At 39.9% G+C, this 23,709-nt stretch overlaps 3 protein-coding genes across 4 annotated transcripts; all 3 read left to right on the top strand.

Moving 5' to 3' along the window:
* Positions 1-2,042: 2,042 nt before the first annotated feature.
* On the top strand, positions 2,043-6,302 carry LOC101161305 (tumor suppressor candidate 2). The gene is made up of 4 exons (XM_078947956.1): positions 2,043-2,199; positions 2,811-3,054; positions 5,511-5,631; positions 5,726-6,302. The coding sequence occupies exons 2-4, from the start codon at positions 2,906-2,908 to the stop codon at positions 5,789-5,791; spliced, it is 336 nt and encodes a 111-aa protein (XP_078804082.1). The 5' UTR covers positions 2,043-2,199; positions 2,811-2,905; the 3' UTR covers positions 5,792-6,302.
* A 5,511-nt stretch (positions 6,303-11,813) lies between these two features.
* Positions 11,814-16,810, top strand: hyal2b (hyaluronidase 2b). The gene is made up of 4 exons (XM_023954756.2): positions 11,814-12,029; positions 13,077-14,026; positions 15,001-15,087; positions 15,170-16,810. The coding sequence occupies exons 2-4, from the start codon at positions 13,100-13,102 to the stop codon at positions 15,557-15,559; spliced, it is 1,404 nt and encodes a 467-aa protein (XP_023810524.1). The 5' UTR covers positions 11,814-12,029; positions 13,077-13,099; the 3' UTR covers positions 15,560-16,810.
* Positions 16,811-17,716: 906 nt separating this feature from the next.
* On the top strand, positions 17,717-22,982 carry abhd14a (abhydrolase domain containing 14A). Of its 2 annotated transcripts, none has more exons than XM_004068514.5 (5): positions 17,717-18,092; positions 19,661-19,942; positions 20,762-20,877; positions 21,270-21,505; positions 22,209-22,982. In XM_004068514.5, exons 2-5 carry the CDS (start codon positions 19,680-19,682, stop codon positions 22,389-22,391), a joined length of 798 nt encoding a protein of 265 aa, XP_004068562.1. In that variant the 5' UTR covers positions 17,717-18,092; positions 19,661-19,679; the 3' UTR covers positions 22,392-22,982. The 2 variants fall into 2 exon arrangements, with proteins under 2 accessions (XP_004068562.1, XP_078803038.1); XM_078946912.1 differs by having other exon boundaries at positions 17,717-18,332.
* The last annotated feature ends 727 nt before the right edge of the window (positions 22,983-23,709 follow it).

Genomic DNA, 23,709 nt, shown 5'->3' with positions numbered 1-23,709 from the left:
CAGCAAAGCTGCTACAGTTTGGTATCGGCGCCATCACAGGAATTGCCAGAGAGAGAGGCTGCAACCGTGTTGAGTTGTCTTTGAGAAAAATAATCTACTAAAAAAAAAAAGCACTTGAGCTCTCAAACCCCTCCCCCACGATAGGTTGGCGGATCACGGACCACACAGAAGAATGAATAAAATTCTTCTCAGGGGACAAGGAAGAGTTACTGGCATGTTCTCTGCACTTTATAGTTAAAGCAAAGCAATATTGATGCTAATTAAAAAGTGTAGCTAAGTGTACATTTTTATCTATTTTACTGCTGCACCTTTATAGTTGTTTTAATATTCCATGCGCTGTACCAGTGCTTTTTATTTAAATTTTTAACGCATTCATAGTCTATGTTGCTAATTTGCAACGTACCATTTAATCCAGGACTCCACCTAATTTAGCCATCATGATTGGCTGGAGGTTCCCATCTCTGCAGGACTTGTGCACCTCCAGCATCCAGAGGTGTGCAGCTCCGACTAAAGTGGAGCCTTCTCACCCGGGACACAAACTGTTTGTTCCTCTCCCCTCTATCCAGACCTGAACCTCTGTAAGAACAGCTTATTTCCCTCTGCCAAAGGACACATAAACAAAGAAGTTCACATGTAAATAATTAAGTCAAGTATGTTTGTTTTATTGTATTTAATTTATGTTGTGCAATCCTAGCACCAATCACCACAAAAAAAATCCTAGTTGGTGTAGGTCACACTCACCAACAATAGCAATAAAAATTATTCTGATTCTGATTATCTTGAACAGAAAAGATTTAACTCCTGAAGAATATTTTTACATCACTGAGAAAAAACAGTAAACCGTGAAGGGTTTAAAGCAGGGGTGTCAAACTCATTTTCGCCGAGGGCCACATCAGTAGAGCGGTTGTCCTCAAAGGGCCAGATGTAACTTATACATGTAACTAAAAGTAATGAAAAATAAATGTAACTACTCCTTAATGTTAAATAACTCATTATTTATTTATTTTAACTTTTTAAAGTAACAATTACAGTTACATAGAAAACATATGTTTGCTTGTTACTCTTGCATAAATCCTTTTAAATTTTGTCCGCTTATTAAAACCCAGATTACTCCATTAATGAAGGATCAAACTGTCCAAGTGAATAAAGAAAAATAACATAAAAGTGAGCTAGAAAGAACATGTATTACACGTGTCACATTTTACTAAAAAAGGCTGCACACAGCCTTGCATCCAACTGAGGGTTTGATGACAACAGTTTGTCTGCATACACACATAAGACAAACATTGAATAAACAACTGCAGCTACACGTAAATAATATGTAATCAACTAGAGAAATTTTTATTTTAAGAAATTAAAAACTTTTGTGCTCTTGTGGGCCACATAAAATAACATTGCAGGCCACATAAAATAACATGGCCCCCGGGCCTTGAGTATGACACATGTGGTTTAAAGGATTAAACCATTACTAGTAGTACTGTGTTTACTACTAATACTTAAATTTTTTTATTTTCAAATCCTGCTTGTTCCGGGTGAGGGTCATGGAGATGCTGCAGTCCATTCCAGGCAGACAACCAAATACACTTTAGGGACAATATGGAACCAGTCAACCTAAATAACGTTTAGGATTGTGAGAAGAGTCATGAGGGGAAACCTACATGTGCACTTCTCGCAGTGAGGTGAGAGTGCTAACCACTGCACCACCATGCAGCCCTAGATTACATCTACCACCATTATAACAACTGTTCTTGATTTGACATTGTCACATGGGTTGGGTTTGGACATAGTGCTCCTGACAGCGCAAACGATGAACAGGCATGCCACTTAAAGAAAGCAATTTTTCACAAATGCATGCCCCCAAGTATGTCTTTTGTTTAAAATCATAAAAATATTATAACACCAGACAGAAATAGACTTTTATTTATTTTAAGCATCATTTTTAAAGCGAAAAAAAGGGCTTGGGGAATTATCTTTGAGGAAGAAAGATGTAATTCTCATCCTGCCGCCAGGGGGCGGTAATGAATTAGGGCTTTTCAGGGTTCAACCTTTCCAAAACTAAAAGAAGAAGAAGCTAGCTAAAGCAGTTGTCGTGGGGGGTTAGGAGATCTCTACTTGTTGGTTGAATTGGCAACTCGTCAAAGACTTCCAGTTTTTCCCAAGCGTTGTTCTCATCTGCGATCACATCATCACTCACTTTCGGTACGTTTTCAGTTAAACTAGAGTTACAAACGGCCGCTACCAACCTGGCTAATGTTAGCTTTTGTCACCATCATTGAACGTCATGATCATGTTGCTAAGGAACATGTTGACCTGGTTAAAGCTGCCTTTGCTTTGTAACGTGCTGGCTGATTTCTGGTTCTGTTTGCAGCCTGGTTCTAAAAGGACTTTAAAACAGCCGAAAAGAAAACGAAGGCAGGGACAGTCACTGTCGGTGTTGTCGACCAATGCTAGCTAAAGTTAGCTGCCGTCAGCCGTGTCAACATTATTGTCTTCTGGACTCGAACCAAGACTGTCGTAGGATTTATGAGTGCTTATTTATGTCTTTATTGCTAACAAGATATTGTTAGAATAAATAGGAAGGAGGCCTTTGTTTGTTACCTAAAGTAGTCCTTATTATTTGCTCTGTCATCCTGTCCCCCTTTTTTTTCCTGCTCATTTTGACATTTATTTAAGTGTTTTTAAGTCCCACAAAGCGAAGGTGGTTTAAATGTTTCCTATTTTTTTTTTTTTTAAATGTTGTGAGTTTTCCGTTTCTGTCTGTTTTCAGGAACATTGTCTCCTTCTTCTTCGTGTCTCATTTTTTCCCCTAGGTGTTGCCTGAGAAGTTGCCACGCTCCTCTGTACAGTCAGACTGTAGCATCACCGTTTACTTGCGAGCCAAGTAAATAATGTGCTGCGGTTGAAGATGGGAGGCAGTGGCTCCAAATCCAGAGGATTTTGGTCTTTTTCTGGCTCCGGTAGCGGGGACGATTTAGCCAAAGATGGAAGTGAGCAGACCCTGGCGAGAGCTCGGAGCTTCCCGGGTGCAACACCCTTTGTGTTTACCAGACGAAGGTAAATGTCCAGTCTCCAGCCATAAATGTTGGAATGCTTTATAGCAGGACCATAAATCAAGAACTACATGCATCTGCAGGGCATTTCATAGCTAATACACCAATAAGTATTTATGACTCCAAGGTCTAAGAGTAACAACTTAGTGAGTTCAACATTTAGAATGCAATTGGAATTGAAATTGTTGGTGTGTTTTTTTTATTTTTTTTGCAGAAGTAGAATCTTTTACTTTAAAGAAAGGTGCATTATAAGGCATATTCTCCATTCAGCAGTGCTCAAAAGGAGTTTATGCGTCAAACATACTTGTTGTTTCCTGTCATTGGAGAATGTTGGTGTGTACAACCCAACTGCAAACTGCTTTTCTTCGTCTGCTCCTGATTCCCACGGAGTTGAATAAAGAATTACCGTAATTTCTGGACTATAGAGCGCACCTGATCATAAACTGCACCCATTACATTTTTAAAGGATAAACCATTTGTCCATATATAAGCCGCACCTGTCTAAAAGCCGCATGTGCCCACATTGAAACGTGTTGTAGAATAAGGATGTGTATGTGCTGAAACTGTGCCGCGTGTGTAAGAAAGACGGGGGGGGGGCGCGTGCAGCAGAAGTGTGTTGAGGGTGCGCGTTCATGTTTGATATACAGAGTGAAGGGGAACTGTAATAAAAGGTTTCCCCACAGAAGAACGGTAAATGATTCTATATTAACCCGCTCTGGAGGCTCTGAGGGTCCTAACGGGGAAGTGAACCCCGAAGGAAGATCCGCCCTCAGTGGAGAGGATCTCCCCTGCATTTTCCGACCACCGTCAGGAAAGGTTCAACACATGACATATTTACAAAGAAAAACGGTACACAGAGTTTTCAAAGCATTAATAATATACCTGAGCTTTTCTTTCCAAACAGTGCCTGTGACACGGCAGTAATATGGTAGTAACAGGGTTGGTTAAAAAAAAACATACCAATAAAAGTCACTGAGAGCAGCAGTAACTTACAGGCGTGCACAGAGGCGCATGCTGTGCAGAGGCAAGCGCTGTGCAGCGCGTGCGCTGGAAGTTTTCTTCCACAACAGTGACACACCGTAACACAGCACTAACAGGGTGGGTTTAAAAAACATAAACGTCAAATTCACTGAGGGCTTTCGTCATCTTCCTCCTGTGCACTGAAACCATGGAAGTCTTCCTCCTCAGTGTCGGATTGGAATAGCGCCAGATATTCTTTGCCACACACTCTCTGTGCCTCCGTCGTTGTCGTCAGTGTCACTCTGAGGTAAATTCCCTCCTGAGCTTGGGCTGTCCTCTCCGTCACGCAGCAGACCGGCTTTTCCAAACCCGTTGGTGATGGTGGATTTTTTCACACTGCTTTTAACTTGAAAGCTGCGTCATATGCATTTCTTCTTGCATTTTCTGTGATGAGGGTCTGTTCCGGCTGTTCAATTTACATTAAACTTGCGTCTTCTTCGACACATATACCGTATTCCCCCTAGAGCTGTGACGGTGTGGGATTTTTGATCAGCGCAGTGAACCAGCAGGGGGTGCTGTGTCTCGGTTAACGATTTTATTATTTATGAGCGTGATGTTTCCTTTGATTTTTCTCCATTTTCCACAACCTTGAATGGACTTTTCTGTCTGTCAAACACCCAGAGTGAAGATGAGGGAGATGATGGAAACAAATTCACTTTGATGCAGACTCCTTTCTATTCTTTTTCTTTAAATCCAGTAAACCCGATAAACTAAATGAATTTAATGGATGAAAACAATTTTTTATTAGGAAGCAGCTGTTAGTTTGTCTGGATTCATAAGCGGTGAGTCTAAGCCCTGCCACCGCCTCTCTACCTGTTCTCATCCTCTGCAGCTCCAAGTTGTTTTCCCCCACGTGTTAAAACCCCCCCCCAGCGTGTTCTACACAGACAAAGCAACATACGGTCGTCATAGCAGCAAGTTGACAGGATAGTAGGGGCGTCCTAACGCAAATTTAATTAATTTTACGTGGAAATGGGTGGTTTTAGTCTAGGGGGAAAATTGCTTCTTTTTTTTGGGTGCTCGTGTGCCCCCTACGAGAACGCCACTGACTTTCGTTCTAGAAGAACTTTCCATCCCATAACAGACTTTGGTCGGCGTTCACAGCTGCAGACACGCCCCCTCCGCGCGTTCACGCTGCTCTCTTCCTCCTGCCTGCTCACACTACCCGACGGTGTTAAAGGCACCACAACAATCTTAGCACATGACAAAACACAGAGAGCCGCATGCAGCTCCGGGGCTGCAGGTTGCCGACCCCTGGATTAGCCATACAACCCAGATGTCATCTGAGGTGATTACGTCCCCGTCTGGGCCTTTAAATGTACAGTTCTGGCGTCATGCTCATGTGTGTTAAAACTGTTCAGGTCATTTTCTGATCTGCTGTTAGAATCTGATGCTGGACGGATTCATTGTCGTGCTCTTGTAACCTTTTCGTTGCTGCAGCTCTATGTTCTTCGATGAGGATGGGGACTTGGCTCATGAGTTTTATGAAGAAACAATTGTGACGAAAAATGGCCGTAAAAAAGCAAAGCTGAAAAGGATTCAAAAAAACTTAACACCTCAGGTGAGCACGTTTACGTCGTTTTTGCAAAATTTATTTTATTTTTTTTATTTTTTTTACAGCCGGCTTAAGTAACTTTGTGAATTTGTTTTTCCAGGGAATTATAAAGCTGGACCACCCGTGCATCCATGTAGATTTCCCAGTTATACTCTGTGAAACCTGATGATCTCCCAGGTTCATCAGACGCTGTGCCACTGTGTCAACTCCGTCCTGTGGTTTCCCCTACAGATGCAAGCCCCAACCACCTTCAAAGCAGAATAGGTCTGGTGAAATGTCTGGCTTCGTGGACAGGCACAGGATGGGTCGTCAGTGGAGAGGGCCCGCCAAACTGTCCAAATCCTCTGGTTTCAAGTGTGCATGCCCGTGTGAATGAGTCCAGACACTAAATGAAACATGAACTTTGACCTTTTTATTTTATTTTTTGCTTTAAATTGTTAGGATCTGTTGAACTACGAGTCTGGGATGCATCTATTATGCATGGAACAAGATCAGCCTGTGAACAGTAGCATAGAGTTGACAATCAGTGGCCTGCATGCCATGTTGTCAGGTTGAAAGAACTTGCTTCCGTGGCTTCTGAGCTGCACTTTCTTTGGGGTTGTTTTTTGTTTTTTTGCTGCTCTGGCATCGATTGTTTCATATGTAATTTATTAAAAACTTTTAAATCACAAACAAAATCTGTGTTTTGTCTTTTCTTGCACAGCGTGTGAATCAGAGTTTCTTTATCCATTTACCTCCCTGCTGTTTATGATAGTCACAATATATTTGAAGCGTAACACTTAAAACATTAGAAAATTATATTCATGCCAATTTTGACTGAACTTACAATGATGCATGTTGAGATTTAACATAAAAAGTCTATTAGAATCAATAAATGTAACAATTTAACAGCAGCATGAGGATGCTTTCAATTATGAAAGATGAAAGCAATAGGTCAAATGTTGCACACCTTTAGTTTATGCAATAATTAATCAAACTTACAAGCAAAATTTCTCTAAATATGAATTAATGTTGTGTGTTTCCCTCTCACAATGTCCGATGCGCATCTCCATACGTGGACCATGAATCCATACAGAAAAGATTTAACTATTTTTGTGGCGATGTGATGCAGTCAAATTGATTTAGCCTAAATTTAAACAATATATATTATTCATTTAAGACGATAAATGATAACAAACCTTTTTTTTCCTTATTAGTACTTTTAATCAACAAAAACTAAATGTCTTTGACATAACAGGAACATGTAAACCTGCATTCATACTGTTGTTCTTTGTGGTTAAGTATGTCCAGGGGCGGAGCAACACGGTGGCAAGGGGGGGCAGCTGCCACCCCAGCAGGAAGCTGTGCCACCCCAATTTTTGAGTCGGCATTGACAAAGACCCTTTGATGCCGACAGAGACGTTCTCGCTCAAATTGCCGTCTGTACGTCTCCGCTCCACCGCTCAAACGTTTTCCCGCGTTCATTCCTCGTAGGAAGGGTCAGAGACGGAGTTCCATCATGTTCTTGTTTACACCAAGCGTCTGTTTTTGCCGAAAATCTCGCAAAAATATTCCAATCTGAGGTAAGTTGTGCAAAGATAAAAATAGGTATGTTACTTGTATCACTAACACGAAGCAGTAGAGTACTTATGACAGGTGTTTCTAAAGATATCTGACGGTTTGTCGCAGAAGCTACAGCCCACAAACAAAACGCCTCGCTGTAAATGTGGCGCCGCTCAACACCGGCGCCTACTTTCCTAAGAAACTGCTGTTTCACAGAGTATTTCTAATCATTTTAGTCATATTGTGGTGGGATAAATGGGATTTCTGCCCCTTTATTTTTCTTTGGATCTGTTATAAAAACGAAAGTGGATTCCTCCTTCAGAAAGCAGCACGTGGACCAGGGCCCGGTGCCGTGAGGACACATGCCTCTGTGACTGTCGGGACAGTGATGAAGAATCCCCTCCTGGACCAGCAGCTGATTACAAAATCAAGTTTTGTAGAGTTTCAGCTTGTTTGAGATGTAACTGTAAACACATTGAATGGATAAAAATGCTGCTCTTTTCTAAACAAGGTGATGAAATCTGCTGCAGGAAGGGGAGCAGAAGTGATGAAGATTGAAGAGACGCATCATCGTACCCCACTAGTGCTTTTTTCATAAGACACAACAGGAAGACAAATCATTGCCAATTGTTTACTTCCTGATCAATCATATACCTCTTTACTAACATCATTTAAATTGGTTTATTTTATATCTTAGAACCTTTAATGTAGCTGTGGGTTCCTCAAGCTCTGAAATTGAAAAAAATAGCACGTGGCGTTCCCCAGGGTTATGTATTTGGCCCTATTTTATTCATTTTATTCTTGGGACACTTATTAATCAATTTAGCCACATCTCATTTCTATGCAGACGATATCCAGCTCTACTGATCTTTACCGCAAAAACCATTTACTACAAACTACAAAAATTGTTGAATTGCTTAACGAGCTTTAAAACATGGCCATTTAGTCTTAAATACCCATAAAAACCGAGAAGCTGATTTTTGCCCCAAAACATAAAGTCCCTTCCATCAGACAACACTTAGGGCCTCTGAGCTCTTCTGTCCAGCCCCAGAAATCTTGGGGTGTTGTTTGACAAGTCTATGTCCCTGGAAGGTCACTCAAAACAGATCATAAAAAACTGTTTTTATCATCTGAGGAACGTGGCAAAATGAAAAAATATTTTGTCTCACTTTGATCTGGAAACAGTTATTCAGGCTTTTATTTCTTCTCGTTTAGATTACTGCAGCTCTCTTTCTACCTGTTTTAACAAATGTTTCCTAAACTGTCTCCAGCTCGTCCAAAACTCTGCAGCTTTTAACAGGAACCAGTAAACGGGTCACTCCTCTGTTGTCGGCTTTACAGTGGTTACCAATTTGGAATTGATTTTAAAATTCTACTTTTAGTTTTTCGAGCCTAGCATGGTCAAGCTCTGATGTGCATATCTGACCTTTTAACCCCGTACTCTTCGGCCCGATCCTGGAGGTCTTCCAACCAAAATCTTTGGTTGTTCCAAAAACCTACTTTAAGACGAGAGATGTCTCATTTCACGCCGTTGCTCCTCATCTTTGGAACTCTCTCCCAGTGTCGTTGCTCAGATTGACTTTGTTGAGTGTTTTAAATCTCAGGTCAAGACGTTTTTATTCATGAGCGCTTTTAGCTGAGTTTAGTCCTTGCTTTACTACGTTTTATGGTGTTTTTTTTTAATTATTATTGTATTTTGTTCTTTGTGTTTTGATATGATTTTATGGTCCTTTTGTAAAGCACTTTGTGATTTTTTTCTGGGAAAAATGCTTTGTAAACAAAGATATTCTATTCTATTCTGTTCTATTCTAATCTTGTTTTTATCTGTGGTTTTCAAGCGATATGGCCATTACTCTCAGTGCTCAATCCATCTTTCCATTCGTATGCATCTTTTAAATCCTATCTTTTACGACTGTTGTTGTAATTTTGGGCTGTACAATAAAATTGAATTGAATCCTTAACATTAATCCAAAGAAAAGGTTGTAAAAACTGCAAAAGTGACTTTAGAGTTGCTGACCTCCGACTGGACTAGAAAAGGCTGCTGCTTGGAGGCCAAGTGAACAAAATGTTTGTTTAAAGGGTAAACCTGGGAGATTTGCAGAGATTTTCTTTTAAGCAGTCTGATATTGCTGTCCTTAGAAAATGAAAAGTTCTGTGCCAAGATCCACAGAACTTTATTGCTACCTTGAAATGATCTTACCCTACATAAAGTCTTTTTCTTTTTTTAACCCTCCTGGTAAAAAAAAAATCCTCTTTTGAAAGTCTGAGGAAGAAATTTTATTGTTATATTTTTTTGATTATCACAAAGCATAAAATAACATGCAGAGCTAAGCAGTAAAAGAGGAAATAAATGTTCTGACTCAGCATATCCAAACCTGAGCATCTGTGGAAATTATATTTATAGACATGAAACCACAAGATGTTATTTAAGTACCATTGCCACCTTGCACTTACAAAACCCTGCCTTAGAGTTAATATGTCTGTAAAAAGCTTTGATGAATATATATATATATATATATATGCCTTAGAGTTAATATGTCTGTAAAAAGCTTTGATGAATATATATATATATATATATATATATATATATATATATATATATATATATGTATGCATGCTTTGCCTTTTCTATTTTTATTTTTTGTGCTTATGCAAGTGAAAAAAAAAAAAGAAACTAAGTGGTGCTCACCAGTTAGTTTCTTTTTCTTCATTGGCCCTTTAGGCGCTCTATATGTATCTTCCTGGAGAAAATCCTAATTTGTGTTGCAAACGTTGACCTCACTCAGCTGAATCTACACACCATCTGCTGCAGTGGAGCCTACCTCCGATTCTGAAACAGGTCCGGATGTGTGAACCTTCACATTTATCCTTCTGATGCCATAACTAATACATCTGCTGGAAATGAAGTACATCATAATGTAGAGTTATGCAGTCCAGTCCAAACGTTTGGCTCTTTTTCCACGTAGCGAGCAGAAAATGAGGATGGAGGGAGGATCTGCACCATGGTTAAGGTGGGCAACATTCCCAAACACTGAAACTTCCTGTTTCAGTGTCCCGTGACCTGCAACTGAGACCAAATATTCTGACACAAGGCATCACATTTTACTGCAGAATCTATTGAGATGACATGTATCTTGACCTCATGCAGGTGCAGACACTTCCTGTGCTCAACATGATGCTGGAGAGCAAATATAAAAAAAATACTTAACAACGGTTTGTGGGTCACGTGGAGGAGGAGATTCCCGGACATCTAAGAGCCACCCATGGAGGATTTAATTGCAGGATGAACATCCAAGAGTGTCCTTTCCATTACTATGAAGGTAAATGCAAACAAACAGCCAGACTAAGTTCACCTGAAGATTAAAGGAAGAAGAACAAATTGCCGGTAAGAAAATAAATATGGATGTAATTCAAAAAGACATTGAAATTTGATTTAAAGATCAAATTTGAAATGTATTTTCACTATATTTATATTAATTATGCTGAGCAAAATATGTCAACCCATTTTTCAAATGTATTGAGAAAAGCAAATAATCACCACAACCTTGTTAAAAATGTATTGCCTGCTTCCCTAAAGAAAATATACTCCAATTATTTTAAAACATTATTTGCTAATAAGGATTTCATATTTGCTGGGGGGGGGGGGGGGGGGTGCTGCTTTTCAACTAAAACTCAACTTCAGTCACTTCAGGCTGCTGATCGATGTGTTGCTCTTGGGTTTTTAGCTTTTGGCGTTTTGGATCTTCCTCTTTTTGGACGTCCCATATGGAATTATTTGTGTAGCATAATTAAAAATAAAAGTCAATACCAGAAATGCTTTTTCATTTTCAAAAGAAGCTGCATTTGTTGATTCAAAATTAAAATGAAAAAGCATTCCGCCAAAATGCTTTTTCATTTTCTTCTTCAACATCGCTTATTCTGTCACTTAATTAAAATGATAATGAAAATAGTATTTGACATTTCATTTTTAGGGTTAGGGGTAATAAATAAATAAAAAGAGAGACTTTTATTGCTACATTCATTTTTGTGAATATAATACTTGATTAGTAAAATCAGGAGATGTATTAAATAAAACTAAGACAAAGGTTTATTATCATAATTAATGAAACCAAGCAAGACATTTTTCCTTGTTAAAGTAAAATGTGTATACATTTTAGTTTTGATCGGATTTGCTAATTTGTCCCATATTTTTTCAGTGTATTTACAAGTCTAAAAAATATGTATCAACGTTTCCTCAAATTGAAAGCAGAAAGAACAATTTTTAGCAATATCCTTTTTTAGCCTTTGCATATACTGATTTGTTGGATAAAAACCTATGAATGAAACCCCTTTAGCTTTGTTGTTTATAAGTAATTTTTCTTGGTAAAAAAAACTTTCTTTTATTAGTATTTCCTTGCCCATAGATGTCACACTTATGAATGAAATTTGCCTCACTGGAACAAGCTTGGACGAGACTAAACAGGTCCTTCATATTCAGAGGGGGGATGAAACAGAGTTGAACGTAATTCAATTCCTAAAATAATATTTTAATACCCTAAATATTTTTTATAAAATAATTAGACTATTATTTTAAGAAGATGAAGTTCATTTTGCGTTGAAATAAAATCGAATGCAGGATAAAGTTGATGATGAATGACTGAACTTACCCCGCCGCGCCAATTAAATGTAACGATCCGCTGTTGCTCAACGTCTTCCGTCATTAGCCCTCTTGAAGTGATTTCTGGCAGTTTGGTTGGACTTTTAATTATCAGAATGGATTAGACAAAACATGACAGCTAATTTTCACATGGCAGGGCGGCGCAAACGGAATGTATCTGACGGCAACAGGACGGAAAAATACTCGCATTTTGGGCCTCGAAAAGGTTAGACGAAGACTCCCGCTAGCTAATTTGTTCTACTACTAGCTTACTATTGTTGGTTTCATTGAAGCTTTTTAGCTAATCTGGCTAAGTAACTTTTAAAGTGTCTTTAAAGTCCGCAAAAATTTCATGTTCTTTCGTGGGACGTAAACTTTATTTAAAAAAAGTTATTTTTATCCTCCTTTCGTTGATTTTTTTTTTTTAATATATAAATATGAAACTTGTGCCACAAGAAGAAAAAATTGGATTTCCCGGCTTTATGACAAAGATTGATTTATGTCACTGGAAAGGGCTTAAGAGACCTTTCCAATGGTATAAAGATCATTCAGATAGGTCAGAAAATGAGAAAGTTGTGGCATTTTAAGTGATTCCATGTAAAATATAAAGGAAAACAGCAAATTCTTTGTGACCGAGTAATGAAAGATGAGTGTTCTTAGTGTCATAACTTCCTCATTACTTGTCCAATCCAAGAAAGAGAGGCATCATTGCAAAGCTAGTCAAAAGAAATACAAGAAACAACAATAAAACAGTTATTTTGTTAATTAATTGTTAATTAATACCACATTCTAAAGTATTTCTTTGAGCTACATCTGCTCCTTTATGTTTGTGAAGACTGGCTGCAGCCAATCAGCTTGTTCGAAACCGGTCACATGACCTCATGTCCCAGCATTCACTGCTTGCCAAGAGAAAAAAACAGTATCTGCTAACTTTTATTTTCTAATAGAATTTTCAGGAGGTGGAGAATAAAACAACAAAAGTTTTCTAGTATCAAAGTTAGACAACAACTAACTTAAATGTAAAAATCTGACGAGTGGTTTTGTTAAACCGAAATTTTCGTTCGGAAAATGTCCTACGTTATGCGAAGCTTCTCATGCGCGCATGCGTACTGACGCTTTTACGCATGTGTTCAGTTAAAGGCATTTAAATGAACACGTGTTTATTAAAACGGCTCATCATTGTGAAGTGGTCCCTGACTGGGAGCCGGGGCTCAACTGCTGGTCTCAAAGAACCAAAACCTGATGGATAACACTCTTTTTCTTTCTTTTCTAGGGAGAAAAAAGTGAGGAGTGAACATGGAGGGAATGGTTCCTGCTGGTCAGCTGCTTTTGACTCTGTTTACATCATGGATAGTCGCTTGTGCAGCTGATACAAAGCAGACAAACTGGCCTTTGTATTCCCAGAAGCCGGTCCTTTTAGTGTGGAACGCTCCAACCCAGGAGTGCGGAACACGCCATGGTGTTACTCTGACTTTGAACCAGTTTGACATCGTGGCGACTCCCAACGAGGGATTTGTCCGGCAAAATCTTACCATGTTCTACAAAGAACGCCTGGGCTTGTACCCGTATTTCGAGCATGGAGGCGCTGCGGTTCACGGCGGACTTCCGCAGCTCGCCAGCCTGTCCCAGCACTACGAAAAGATGCCCGACAGTCTGCAGAGGTACATACCAGAGCCCGGGGCGAAGGGCTTGGCTGTTATCGATTGGGAGGAGTGGCGCCCGTTGTGGATCAGAAACTGGGATGCCAAAGACATCTATCGAAGGAAGTCGTGCGATTTGGTCGCCGAGAAGAACCTCAAGTGGACCCCAGGAGAAGTGGAGAAAGTGGCGCTGCAGGAGTTCGAGCTGTCGGCTCGTAAATTCATGGTGGAGACGCTGAAACTTGGGAAGAGTTTGAGGCCGAAGCAGCTGTGGGGCTTCTACCTGTTTCCAGACTGCTACAACCATAATTACAAGGAGGGCCTGAGGAACTATACCGGCGTCTGTCCTGCTGTGGAGGTGGAACGCAACAATCAGCTTAACTGGCTTTGGATGGAATGCACAGCTTTTTTCCCATCCATATATATGGACTCTGTTCTGAGCTCCACAAACTATGGCCGTCTGTTTGTCCGAAATCGGGTTAAAGAGGCAATGCGACTAGCCTCTGTCGGGGACGGACTCGCTCGTCCTGTTTTTGTCTATACCCGGCCCACCTACAACGGTCAGATGACCCTGCTCACTGAGGTCAGTTTGGAAAAGCAGCGATTCATCTGTCAGCCATTTGACAATTACACTGCATTATCATAGTAAAAAAGAAGTCCAAAATTATTGATTTCCAAAGTTTTTCAACATTTTCTTCTACCAGAGCAGAAAATGACTTATAATTTGAGCATATAGGATGCTCTACCACTGTCTTCTTTGTGAATCCTGCCATCAATATGAATGTGTTTGACAAAGAGCTTCACACTCATTACGCTTCCTTTTATAGTACAGTACTTACAGGGTATTTAAGTGGTACTTAAATGGTATCTTTGGTGTACATACTGGGTACTTTCATGGTACTTGCTGTGTATTTATGTGGTACTAGTTCCATTAGTTAAAAATAACCCAGGTTGGTTTGTTTTTAACCCAACCTTTGTGGCTAAAAAGGGACAACCGGTACATTTTTTTCAGGGTTACCTCAACTCAGGAAAAAAAAAAACATAAGTTGGGTTCAAATGAAACTCTTATAACTCCCCAAAAAAGTAACCCAATAATATACCCCAAGATGAATAGCTCAGGAATTGGGTTGAAGAAATAACCCAAGAGTTTGTGCTAATGTGTCTCTTGTGGCTCTCTTATTTATACAAAAAACACATGAACACAACACATAAACAGGTACTATGTAAAAACCTAGTGTGTACAGCATAAATACCAAGTAGATACCACACAAGTATAAAGCAAATGCAGTGCCACATAATACCCAGCATGCACCTTGTAAGTACCCAGCGGGTACAACAAAAGTACCATTTAAACACCCTGTAAGTACTGTACTGTAAAAATGTTGTACTTTTTTCTTAATACTAGTGTGTGTCCTTGCACTTGAGGCTCTGGAATTCAGTTTTGTTTCCATGAATCCATGACAAAGGTTTCTCATACTTTCCTAAATTCTTTAGTGTATTATCAACATTATATTTTTCCCAAATTTCCCCTTAACTATTTGTGTTCCCATCTTGCAGACGGACTTGGTTTCCACCATAGGTGAGAGCGTTGCTCTTGGAGCTGCTGGTGTCATCTTCTGGGGAGATACTTCGTATGCGAGCACCGTAAGACCTTCTCTGCTGATTTGCTGCTCGCTAAGCTGTTGTCCGCTGGCTTTGGGCTAACTTGTCATCGTTTATCCTACAGACCAGCTGCAACATCTTGAATAAATATCTTGTGGGATCACTGGGTCGGTATCTCCTCAATGTGTCGACAGCGGCAGAGCAGTGCAGCAAGCACCTGTGTCGGTCCCTCGGTCGATGTTTCCGCCGAGAACCCGACCGGGACGTGTACCTTCACCTCAGCTCGGCTACACACAGCATAACGAGTCCGAGTGGCCAGCTGAGAGTCACAGGAGCTCCTGGAAAAGCAGAGCTGGCTTTTTTCCGAACACATTTCCAGTGCCAGTGTTACGGTGGGTATAAAGGGAAAGGTTGTGAGCTTAAAGAAAAAGTGCAAAATAGAGCCTCCTCTGTAATGGGCATGTGGGCTTTGTGCCTTTTACTCCCGCTTGCACTACTCTTCCTGCTTCACTGATGGAACTGAGAAGCTGTGGAGGTTCCCTGATATTAAAAGCAGGTTCAATTCTTATCTACAAAGATGCTGAAGTCAGAGCTGGAATGGGGTTTATGTGGCTGACTGGACGTACCGCAGCAAAGCAAACACTGTGATGAGATGCTTTATTGTTTTTGAGAAAAGTGCTCTTGGAAATTGTTTAGTTTTATCCATTTTTGACTTGTTCTTTTCATTAGGTTTAAATAAAAGAAAACAAATGTTTTATTGCGGGAGCTGTCTTCCTCCACGAGGAGATCCTGCAGCAGTAGACTTAAAGATTTGCCGATCAGCTAAAACCTGATTAGCTGATTTCTAACTTAAAATCTAACCTTATAGTATTGCCAGACCTGTAAGCTGTGATGACGCCTCACATAAACGCTGTGTAATTTCATTCATTTGTCAGTCCTGCAGGATTCTTTTGTGTCTTTAGCTCTCATCGGTGGCGTGGCCGGACCTGCCTGTTTCCTCAAACCGTTGTGTTAAAAAAAACAAAAAACAAAAAAAAACAGCCCTGAAGTATTCTGTTTTTTAAAGTCATTTGTTTACAAATGTTGAGTTTTTCTCGGTTCAGTGATTTAGAAAAATCCTGTAACTACAGTGCTTAACATTTTCAGCTGCCTTTTAATAAGACTGTTGAGCATTCCTTAGAGAAAAAAAAATAGATTTTAGCATAAAGATATATAATGCAATAAAGGATGACGGATGACAAGTCAGGTTTTTTTTTTTTTTTTAACTTCAATACAAAGATACCAGAACATTTGGTTCAGATGTTAGTTTGTGATTATGCCAGAAATGTATGGCACTTTAAAAAAAGTGTCATTGTTTGGATTTTTTTTTGGATGAAATGTTTGTTTTATTTCATGGCTTTTGTCTGCCAAATATTGTTTTTTTTTTATAATGTGAAAACAGTATTACCAACCTTATATCAGTACTTTACGAGACTTTAAATGACCAAAGGTTCCATGCATTTCCATAGGTTTAGTGTAATCCATGAGCTCGCCTGCTGGTGTCAGTCAGACTGTTGGTAACTGCAGCAGGGCTGTGCCAACTCTAGTCTAAGTCTTTAGAAGCAGCTTTTTTACATTTCTGTACTCATTTAGAGAACCTGTAGAGTATCTACAAAACTATTTTGCTGATATATTACTTTAAAGATTTGAAACCTGTCTTGACATGTTGAAACTGTTCATAACTGATGCCTTGAATAATTTTATTAAAAAACTTTTCTGAAGCAAATTCTCTGCACTTATGTTTTATTTAACAATGTAATCAGAAATGTTCTCTTTCAACTTGCAGACCTTAAAGTTAAACAGTTAGGACCCTCAGTTGTAAACTTACAAATGTATCTAACATTGCTCAGGAATATGTACAGATAAAATTAAGAAAGTAAAGTTTTTATGGCAATATGCAAAAAGATTTACCTTTTGTAAAAATAACTGTTCACCCAAAGTTTTATTTTATTAGGTACACTTGAAACGGATGCAACAATTTATATTAACGATTTGATCGCTAGTTAATATTGTTTGGATTTTCTGACCTGAAATCGATCCAGGATAATCAGCCCACTGTTGTTTTTACAGATCTGAATAACAATAAGTTATTCAGATTCCATTATAGAGTGTGTACATCTAGTACAGGAAGTATACAAACGGAATACTTCTTCAGACTATATTGGAACAGTCTGAGTTTACAATAAAGATAGTAAATAAGTAATCTTCCAGTACACTGCCCCTCTTTTAGTATAGACTAAGTATACTTGTAGTACTGGACACTTAAATAGACGATTTGCTAAGGAGACAAAATTAGAGCATTTTCTACTGCAATGTAAGATTACTTTTGCTGTGAAGTCTCCTTTGTTTTAGAAACATTTTGATTAATGAGACATCTGCATAAATTGCCCGCAGTAACTGGATTTGGGATGAATTGAATGGATTGACATTTTAGGATGGGACAGCACAATATTTTTACAACATTAGTGAATTCAGTTAAAAAGTATAAACTCTCAAACCAAAATAAAATATAGCAGCTTTTAAAATAACCTTTTATAATCAAACCTAATTTAGAAACATAAATTAAGTGATTTCTTTCGCGCTCATCCATAAATTATATTTCCGGAAATGACGTAAATACTTTGGGATTGTTATGTGCAACCGGTAATAGCGTCCGTCAGGGAACAAATCCTTAACACCTTGATAATTGTAAAAAAAAAACAGAAAAAAACAAGATGGACAATCGTCGGCATTCTTCTCATTTCATTGTCTTCCACGGGTATTGAGGTTTTGTCTGCTCTTCGATTAAGCTTTCTTCGACAGCTAAACGCATACAATATATCTGGAAGACAATATCAACCCCTAAGGACATTGTCCTTCTAATTTTAGTTAAATAAAATCGAAATTAGCTCTAAGCAAACCACGTAGCGGTAGCCCGCAACAATCCCTGACGGAAGCGGCCATGGAGAAGACGTGAGGATAACAACGAGTCTTCTGTTTGTGAACGCATTTCCTTCTCTTCTTTATTGGTATGTTTCCCTGGACTTTAGAGCCTTTTAGCTCCGTGTTCATTGTTGCTGCGATTTAAAGGCAAAGGATTTTCCCAACAACGCACTCGCTCTGTTGGAGCATCATAATAGTTTGTTCCTCGTTTATTGTTGGCGTTTAAGTTAGATCATGTTTTTTTTAGGTTTGAAGTATAATGTTAAAAGAACTTTGAAGATGTCTTGGGAAAAAAAAGTTTTTTATTCTCAAAACTAAATTTCAAGGTAAGAAAAAAAAATATTTTTCTTCAAATTAAAGTAAGGAAGACATTAAAGAGGAAAAGTGGAAATGCAGTTGGTACCGACAACACACCTGTGCAGGTATGGAGGAGAGGTGGCTGTAGAAATTCTGACTGGACATTTTCATTCGACTTTGTAGCTTGACAGGCTGTCTGAGGAATGAAGGAGAAATGTTCTGATTTCATTTGTCAAAGCAAATACAGAGGAATATGGCTGATGAATCCCACTAGTTATAGGAAAGAGTATTGGAAGCTACTGAGATCAGAAGTGAACATTTGTGAGCAACAGGATGGTTTATGCCACGAATGAGAACCCCAATATTTGCTCTGAGGATTCTTCTGGAGAAGAAGAGAGATGGTCAGAAGCTGCATTGTGTCTTTGTAGACCTGGAGAAAGTCTATGACAGGATCCAGACAGAGGAGCTGAGGTTTGGATGAAGAAGTCTGGAGCGGCAGAGAAGAACGCTGGAGTAGTTCAGGACATGGATGAGAGCTGGAAGACAGAGATGTTCTGTAGGTCTGACAGAGGAGTTGAAGGTGGAAGTGGGACTGCAGCAAGGATCAGCTTTGAGCTCCTTCTTGTTTCCATGGTGATGGACAGATGGTTAGACAGGAGTCTCTGTGGACCATGATGTTTGCAGATGACATTGTGATCTGTAGTGAGAGCAGGTGGAGGAATGTCTAGAGAGGTGGAGGTTTGTTCTGGAAAGGAAAGAAAATACAGGTCAGCTGCAGCGAGACAGAGGGCCTGTGTATAAATGAGAGGAACTGAAGCGGAACCATGAGGTTAGAGGGAGTAGAGGTGTGTGTACGCAGTTTGGAGCAGGTGGAGGAAGGTTTCAGGTGTGACTAAGGAATGAAAGGAAAGGCGAAGAAGACTGTGGTGAAAGCAGTCATCTTGTTGGTTGAGAGACTGGAGGAAGCGGAGATGAAGACAGGATGGATAGGATCAGGAATGAAACCATCAGAGGAGCAGATTATGGATGTTTGGACACGTTCAGAGGAGGAACAGCCACGATATCGGTGAAAAAGGGTTTTGAGGTTGGAGCCACCAGGAAAGAGGCGTAGAGGAAGACCGAAGAGGACGTTCATGGATGTAGAGGAGGGTGGATGATGTGGGTGAGGAGGATGCAGAGGAAAGGTGAGGTAAAAGTAGAAGATTTACTGTGTGAACCCGTCAAGGCAGCAGCTTCAAGACAAAGAAGACGATGCATGAAATGTAACTTTTCTGTCTCCATAAAAAAGCAGAAATAAAACTAGAATAACATCAAGGTGGATGATTTTTCAGAACAATGTATTTTCTCCTTTTTGTAGGCCAGCTCATCTGGATCCAATGAATTTCCTGCGGAACCGCCTTGTGGTCGTGTGCCTGGGGCTTTTGGCCACACTGTTGCTGTACCTTCTGCTGCCTTCAATTCGCCAGGGCAGCATGGAGCCGTCTCTAAAAGCTCAGCGCTTTGCCGTGCTGGCCACCTCGCCCCCTGGGCATTCAGCCATCAACGTATCCATTCGCACCGGGCAGTTACCCGGGGACCCGCCTCTGTTTTTCCGAGAAGCGTTACCTGTGGATGGAGCTGGACGACAGATCATACCAAGGTGAGCAGATAAAATGATCTATTATAGGAAAGCACCAGGTCCAAAGTGGTTTTCAGGGTAAAAAAGGTGTTTAAAAAAAAGGACTACTTGTTTGCACGATAGTTTTAAAGACTCACTTCAATGAAAATGCTGTGCAAAAGTACAAGAATATAGATTCTTAAAAACCAATTTCTATGAAAATTGTGTTGTTAACAAGTTCTTGTGGATGTTTTCTGATGATGGAGGACAGACATGCAGAAAATTAAGCTTAAAACTGCATTTCTGAGTATTCCTTTATTCAAATTGTTGTGAATCAGGAGCAGACGGAAAGATGTTGTTTGAAAAAGATCGTATTTGTGACGTAGAGAATACGCTCCATTCTGAAGCCTCCACCGTCAGACAAGTAGATCCTTGAACGTCTTGGTTTTCCTGGTCTGAGCTGGAATCTGGATCTAAACTGGACGGATGGATGGATCTGATGTCGCTGCCGTTTTTGTTGCACTGATAGTGTTAGGTTGTGGGTGTGAGGAAAGAGTGTAAACAGAGAACTTTCAGCAATGAGGAGGGGAGCGGATTAGTCCCGCCCACAACTGCAGAGTTGAATTTCTGATGATCTCCTGCCGCTCTGCAGAAACTATGTCCTAGAAAACAACACCGGTTTGCTTGATTTAGGCTAAAAACGCCATAATCATCATCATCATTATTCAAAGAACGCTTTGAAAATGCATCAAAAAATGATTGGAGTGAGACTTTTTAATGCTATTTAGTGTTTTTAGACAGCTTTCATCTGACTGACCTGTGCTAGTTTGAACATGAACCCCCCTCCCACATGTTCTGCAGGCTGCAGGTGGTCCTTCTGCACGGGCAAGCCTTCACTTCAAAGACCTGGGAGGAGCTGGGTACCATGGCGATCCTGGCAAATAACGGTTATCAGGCTTTAGCTGTGGACCTGCCAGGTAAAACCCAAGTCTGTTTCACAACCCATCAGGTGGACAACTGTCACACTGTTAAACGTGTCACTGAGGGCAGACATCTGTATTTACATTTAAGGCTCATCTTCATATGATAAACATTCATTTACGTGAGCTTTGTGCTGCAAATATGAAAAATGAATTAAACGTGCAGAGTGCCCTCATGTGGTTAAAAAGTGCTGCTCCAACCTTGTAGCTGAGTGTCCAAGTGAAAACAGCCTTTTGTTTCTTATTACTATTAGGTTTTTGATGTAACTATAATAGAAAATACCATCAGAGCAGAGTATATGTGGTGCGTTGTCTCACATAGTACCCAGCTTGGTAAAACAGAACTCCATTTCCTTAAATCGTGATTTTCTTTTTTTCTTTCCCCCCAGGTTATGGACAGTCTCCAGACTCTGAGGCTCTAAAGTCTGAGCAGAACCGCGTGGACCTCCTGTCAAAGCTCATGGAGTCTTTAGGCATCAAGGCGGGTGTCCTGGTGAGCCCCTCCATGAGCGGACATTACTCCATCCCGTTCCTCATGAAGAACGGCGCTCAGCTGAAAGGCTTTGTTCCCGTGGCTCCAGTCGGAACGCGGAGTTACTCCCCGCAGGAATACCAAACCGTTCAAGTGAGAAGCTGCAGATTCTGGTCATTTGGTCACTGAATATTTGAGGAAAAAACATATCGGGGGGGGAGATCTAATATCCCTTGTGCTATCTTGTGGGGTCCAGATGACCCAGCTCCCAACGCCGCGTTGGGAGCTGGGTCATCTGGACCCCACAAGATAGCACAAGGGACATTCAGTATATTTTTACAGATTTCTGATCAACATTTATATCTATTTACCTTGCAGATGTACGTATACTTTTTTGTAGAGAGGTTCTCTGTCTCTTTAATGTTGAAAGACCAAGAAAACATGTTTCCTTCAGTAAAATGTGTGTCCATAGAAACTTTATCCCATATTTTTCCTGCAAAATAAAACATCAGCATTTTTTTTTTTTATCAAAAGTCGTATCTATTATTAAAATAATATCAGAATCAGAATTACTTTATTGATCCCACACGTGGGAAATTTGTTTGTTACCATAGCAACTGACAGCAGAGGGGGGAAAAAAAGACTACGAATAATATAAAAAAAAAAAACAAGAACAAAGAAAATGTAGCATAAATGCAAACAACAAGGTAGTATAATTTAAAAAGCTCTTTACAGAACAGTGCAGGTAAAAAGATGTGCAATAATATACATAAAATATAAAACTGTTGCTCCTCTCTTCGTCGTAGACTGTTTTACTCGCTCATGTTCTCTGAACTTTCGCCTTTACGTTTCACAGACTCCCACTCTGATCGTGTTCGGAGCCTTGGACACAAATCTCGGCGCTCAGTCTCACAAGAACCTCATGCAGCTCCCCCATCACAGCGTGCTGAAGCTGGAGGGAGCGCGCCACGCGTGCTACATGGATAAGCCTCGCGAATTCCATCAAGGATTGGTGGAATTCCTCAGCAAGCTGAAGTGAGACAGGTGTTGAGAGAGGGAGAAGAATCTCCAGCGAATGATCTAAAAGTACTACGCCTGCTGGGTTTTTTTGTTTAGGTTTGGGTTTTTTTTGAAGCGGAAAAAAGTAGTTTTGCTGCATTTGATGTAACAGTTCAGAAACGAAGACATCAATATTCTAGATGTGTGGGGTTTGGTGTTTCATACTTTCACCTGAAAGTACAGGGCGAGCTCAGCTCAGTTTATCTTTAGAGGTAAAAAAGAAAAAGAAAATGCAGCAGATGTGCACTGTGGTGACTTTTGGTCCATGTCTCTCATTGCATGAAGAAAAAACCTGATTTCTGTTTCGTTGTTAAATGTTACCTGTATACAACCAAACTTCTGTTACCTTCACACCTGCAGAAATACATTGTAACCTGTCACACTTCCAACTAACTCAGTGTTACTTGAACGAAATGAAACAGGTTATTTTGCAAAAAGGTTGTATATAAAAGGTAAAGACCACAATGCTAACGTTTGCAATTGTGTATAATAATACTGAAACTGTTGGAACAGTTCTGCACAAGTGAAATTAGATCCGTTTAAAATAAAAAAAATATTAATTTTGACTTGACATTGTTTTCTAAGATGGGTTTTTTAGATGTGTTTTCTGTATGTTATACATACTGTTATACATAGTATTCAAATCCCATCCATTTTCAGAACCCGTGTTATCCCTTATAGGGTCAAGGCGGCTGAGGCGGTCAACTCAGGGTGCCAGGCTATCCCAGGAGCTATGTGGTCACGTTAAATGAAATTGTAATTATTGCTACGACCCAGACTGTGCCCCATACACCACACAACCCTGGACAGTTTCAAAGACGAAGTTACAGGCACAGAAGCGTTATTTCCTTTAAAGCATCAAGCCCATATATTAATGCACACCAAGCAGACCAAACAGCATGGACGTCTCTTCTGCTTCCAGCCCTCTCACTCAAGGTTTTCACTCCAAAACTCCCCACTTCCCATGAGTCTTAGGGGCTGAAGGCGGGGCTAACCCCCGGGTCGCTACAATATAATATTCAAGGAAGTGTTCATAGAGAAAACCTGTATAACACGAGTGAAACAAACAAATCCAAAGAAATATAGATGTAATAGAACTCATCTGTCATATAAAACCAAATTGCAGTGTCTTTTTATTTTTATAAATGCTTTAGTTTCCAAAACACATAGAACAAAGTATGAATGACAAGAACAACAGTCATAACAATGGGAATGCCAGGGGACCTAGATATTACAAAAGAACTGTTGCAAAACACATTACAGTACATTGAATATGTTCAAAAACAGACAATTTTTAT

The sequence above is a fragment of the Oryzias latipes genome, chromosome 5 (genome assembly GCF_053564925.1).
Source record: "Oryzias latipes strain Hd-rR chromosome 5, Olatipes_Hd-rR_3.1".
NCBI classification, from domain to species: Eukaryota; Metazoa; Chordata; class Actinopteri; order Beloniformes; family Adrianichthyidae; genus Oryzias; species Oryzias latipes.
The sequence above is the reverse complement of the archived record's forward strand: the minus strand, read 5'-3'. Positions and strand labels throughout refer to the sequence as shown.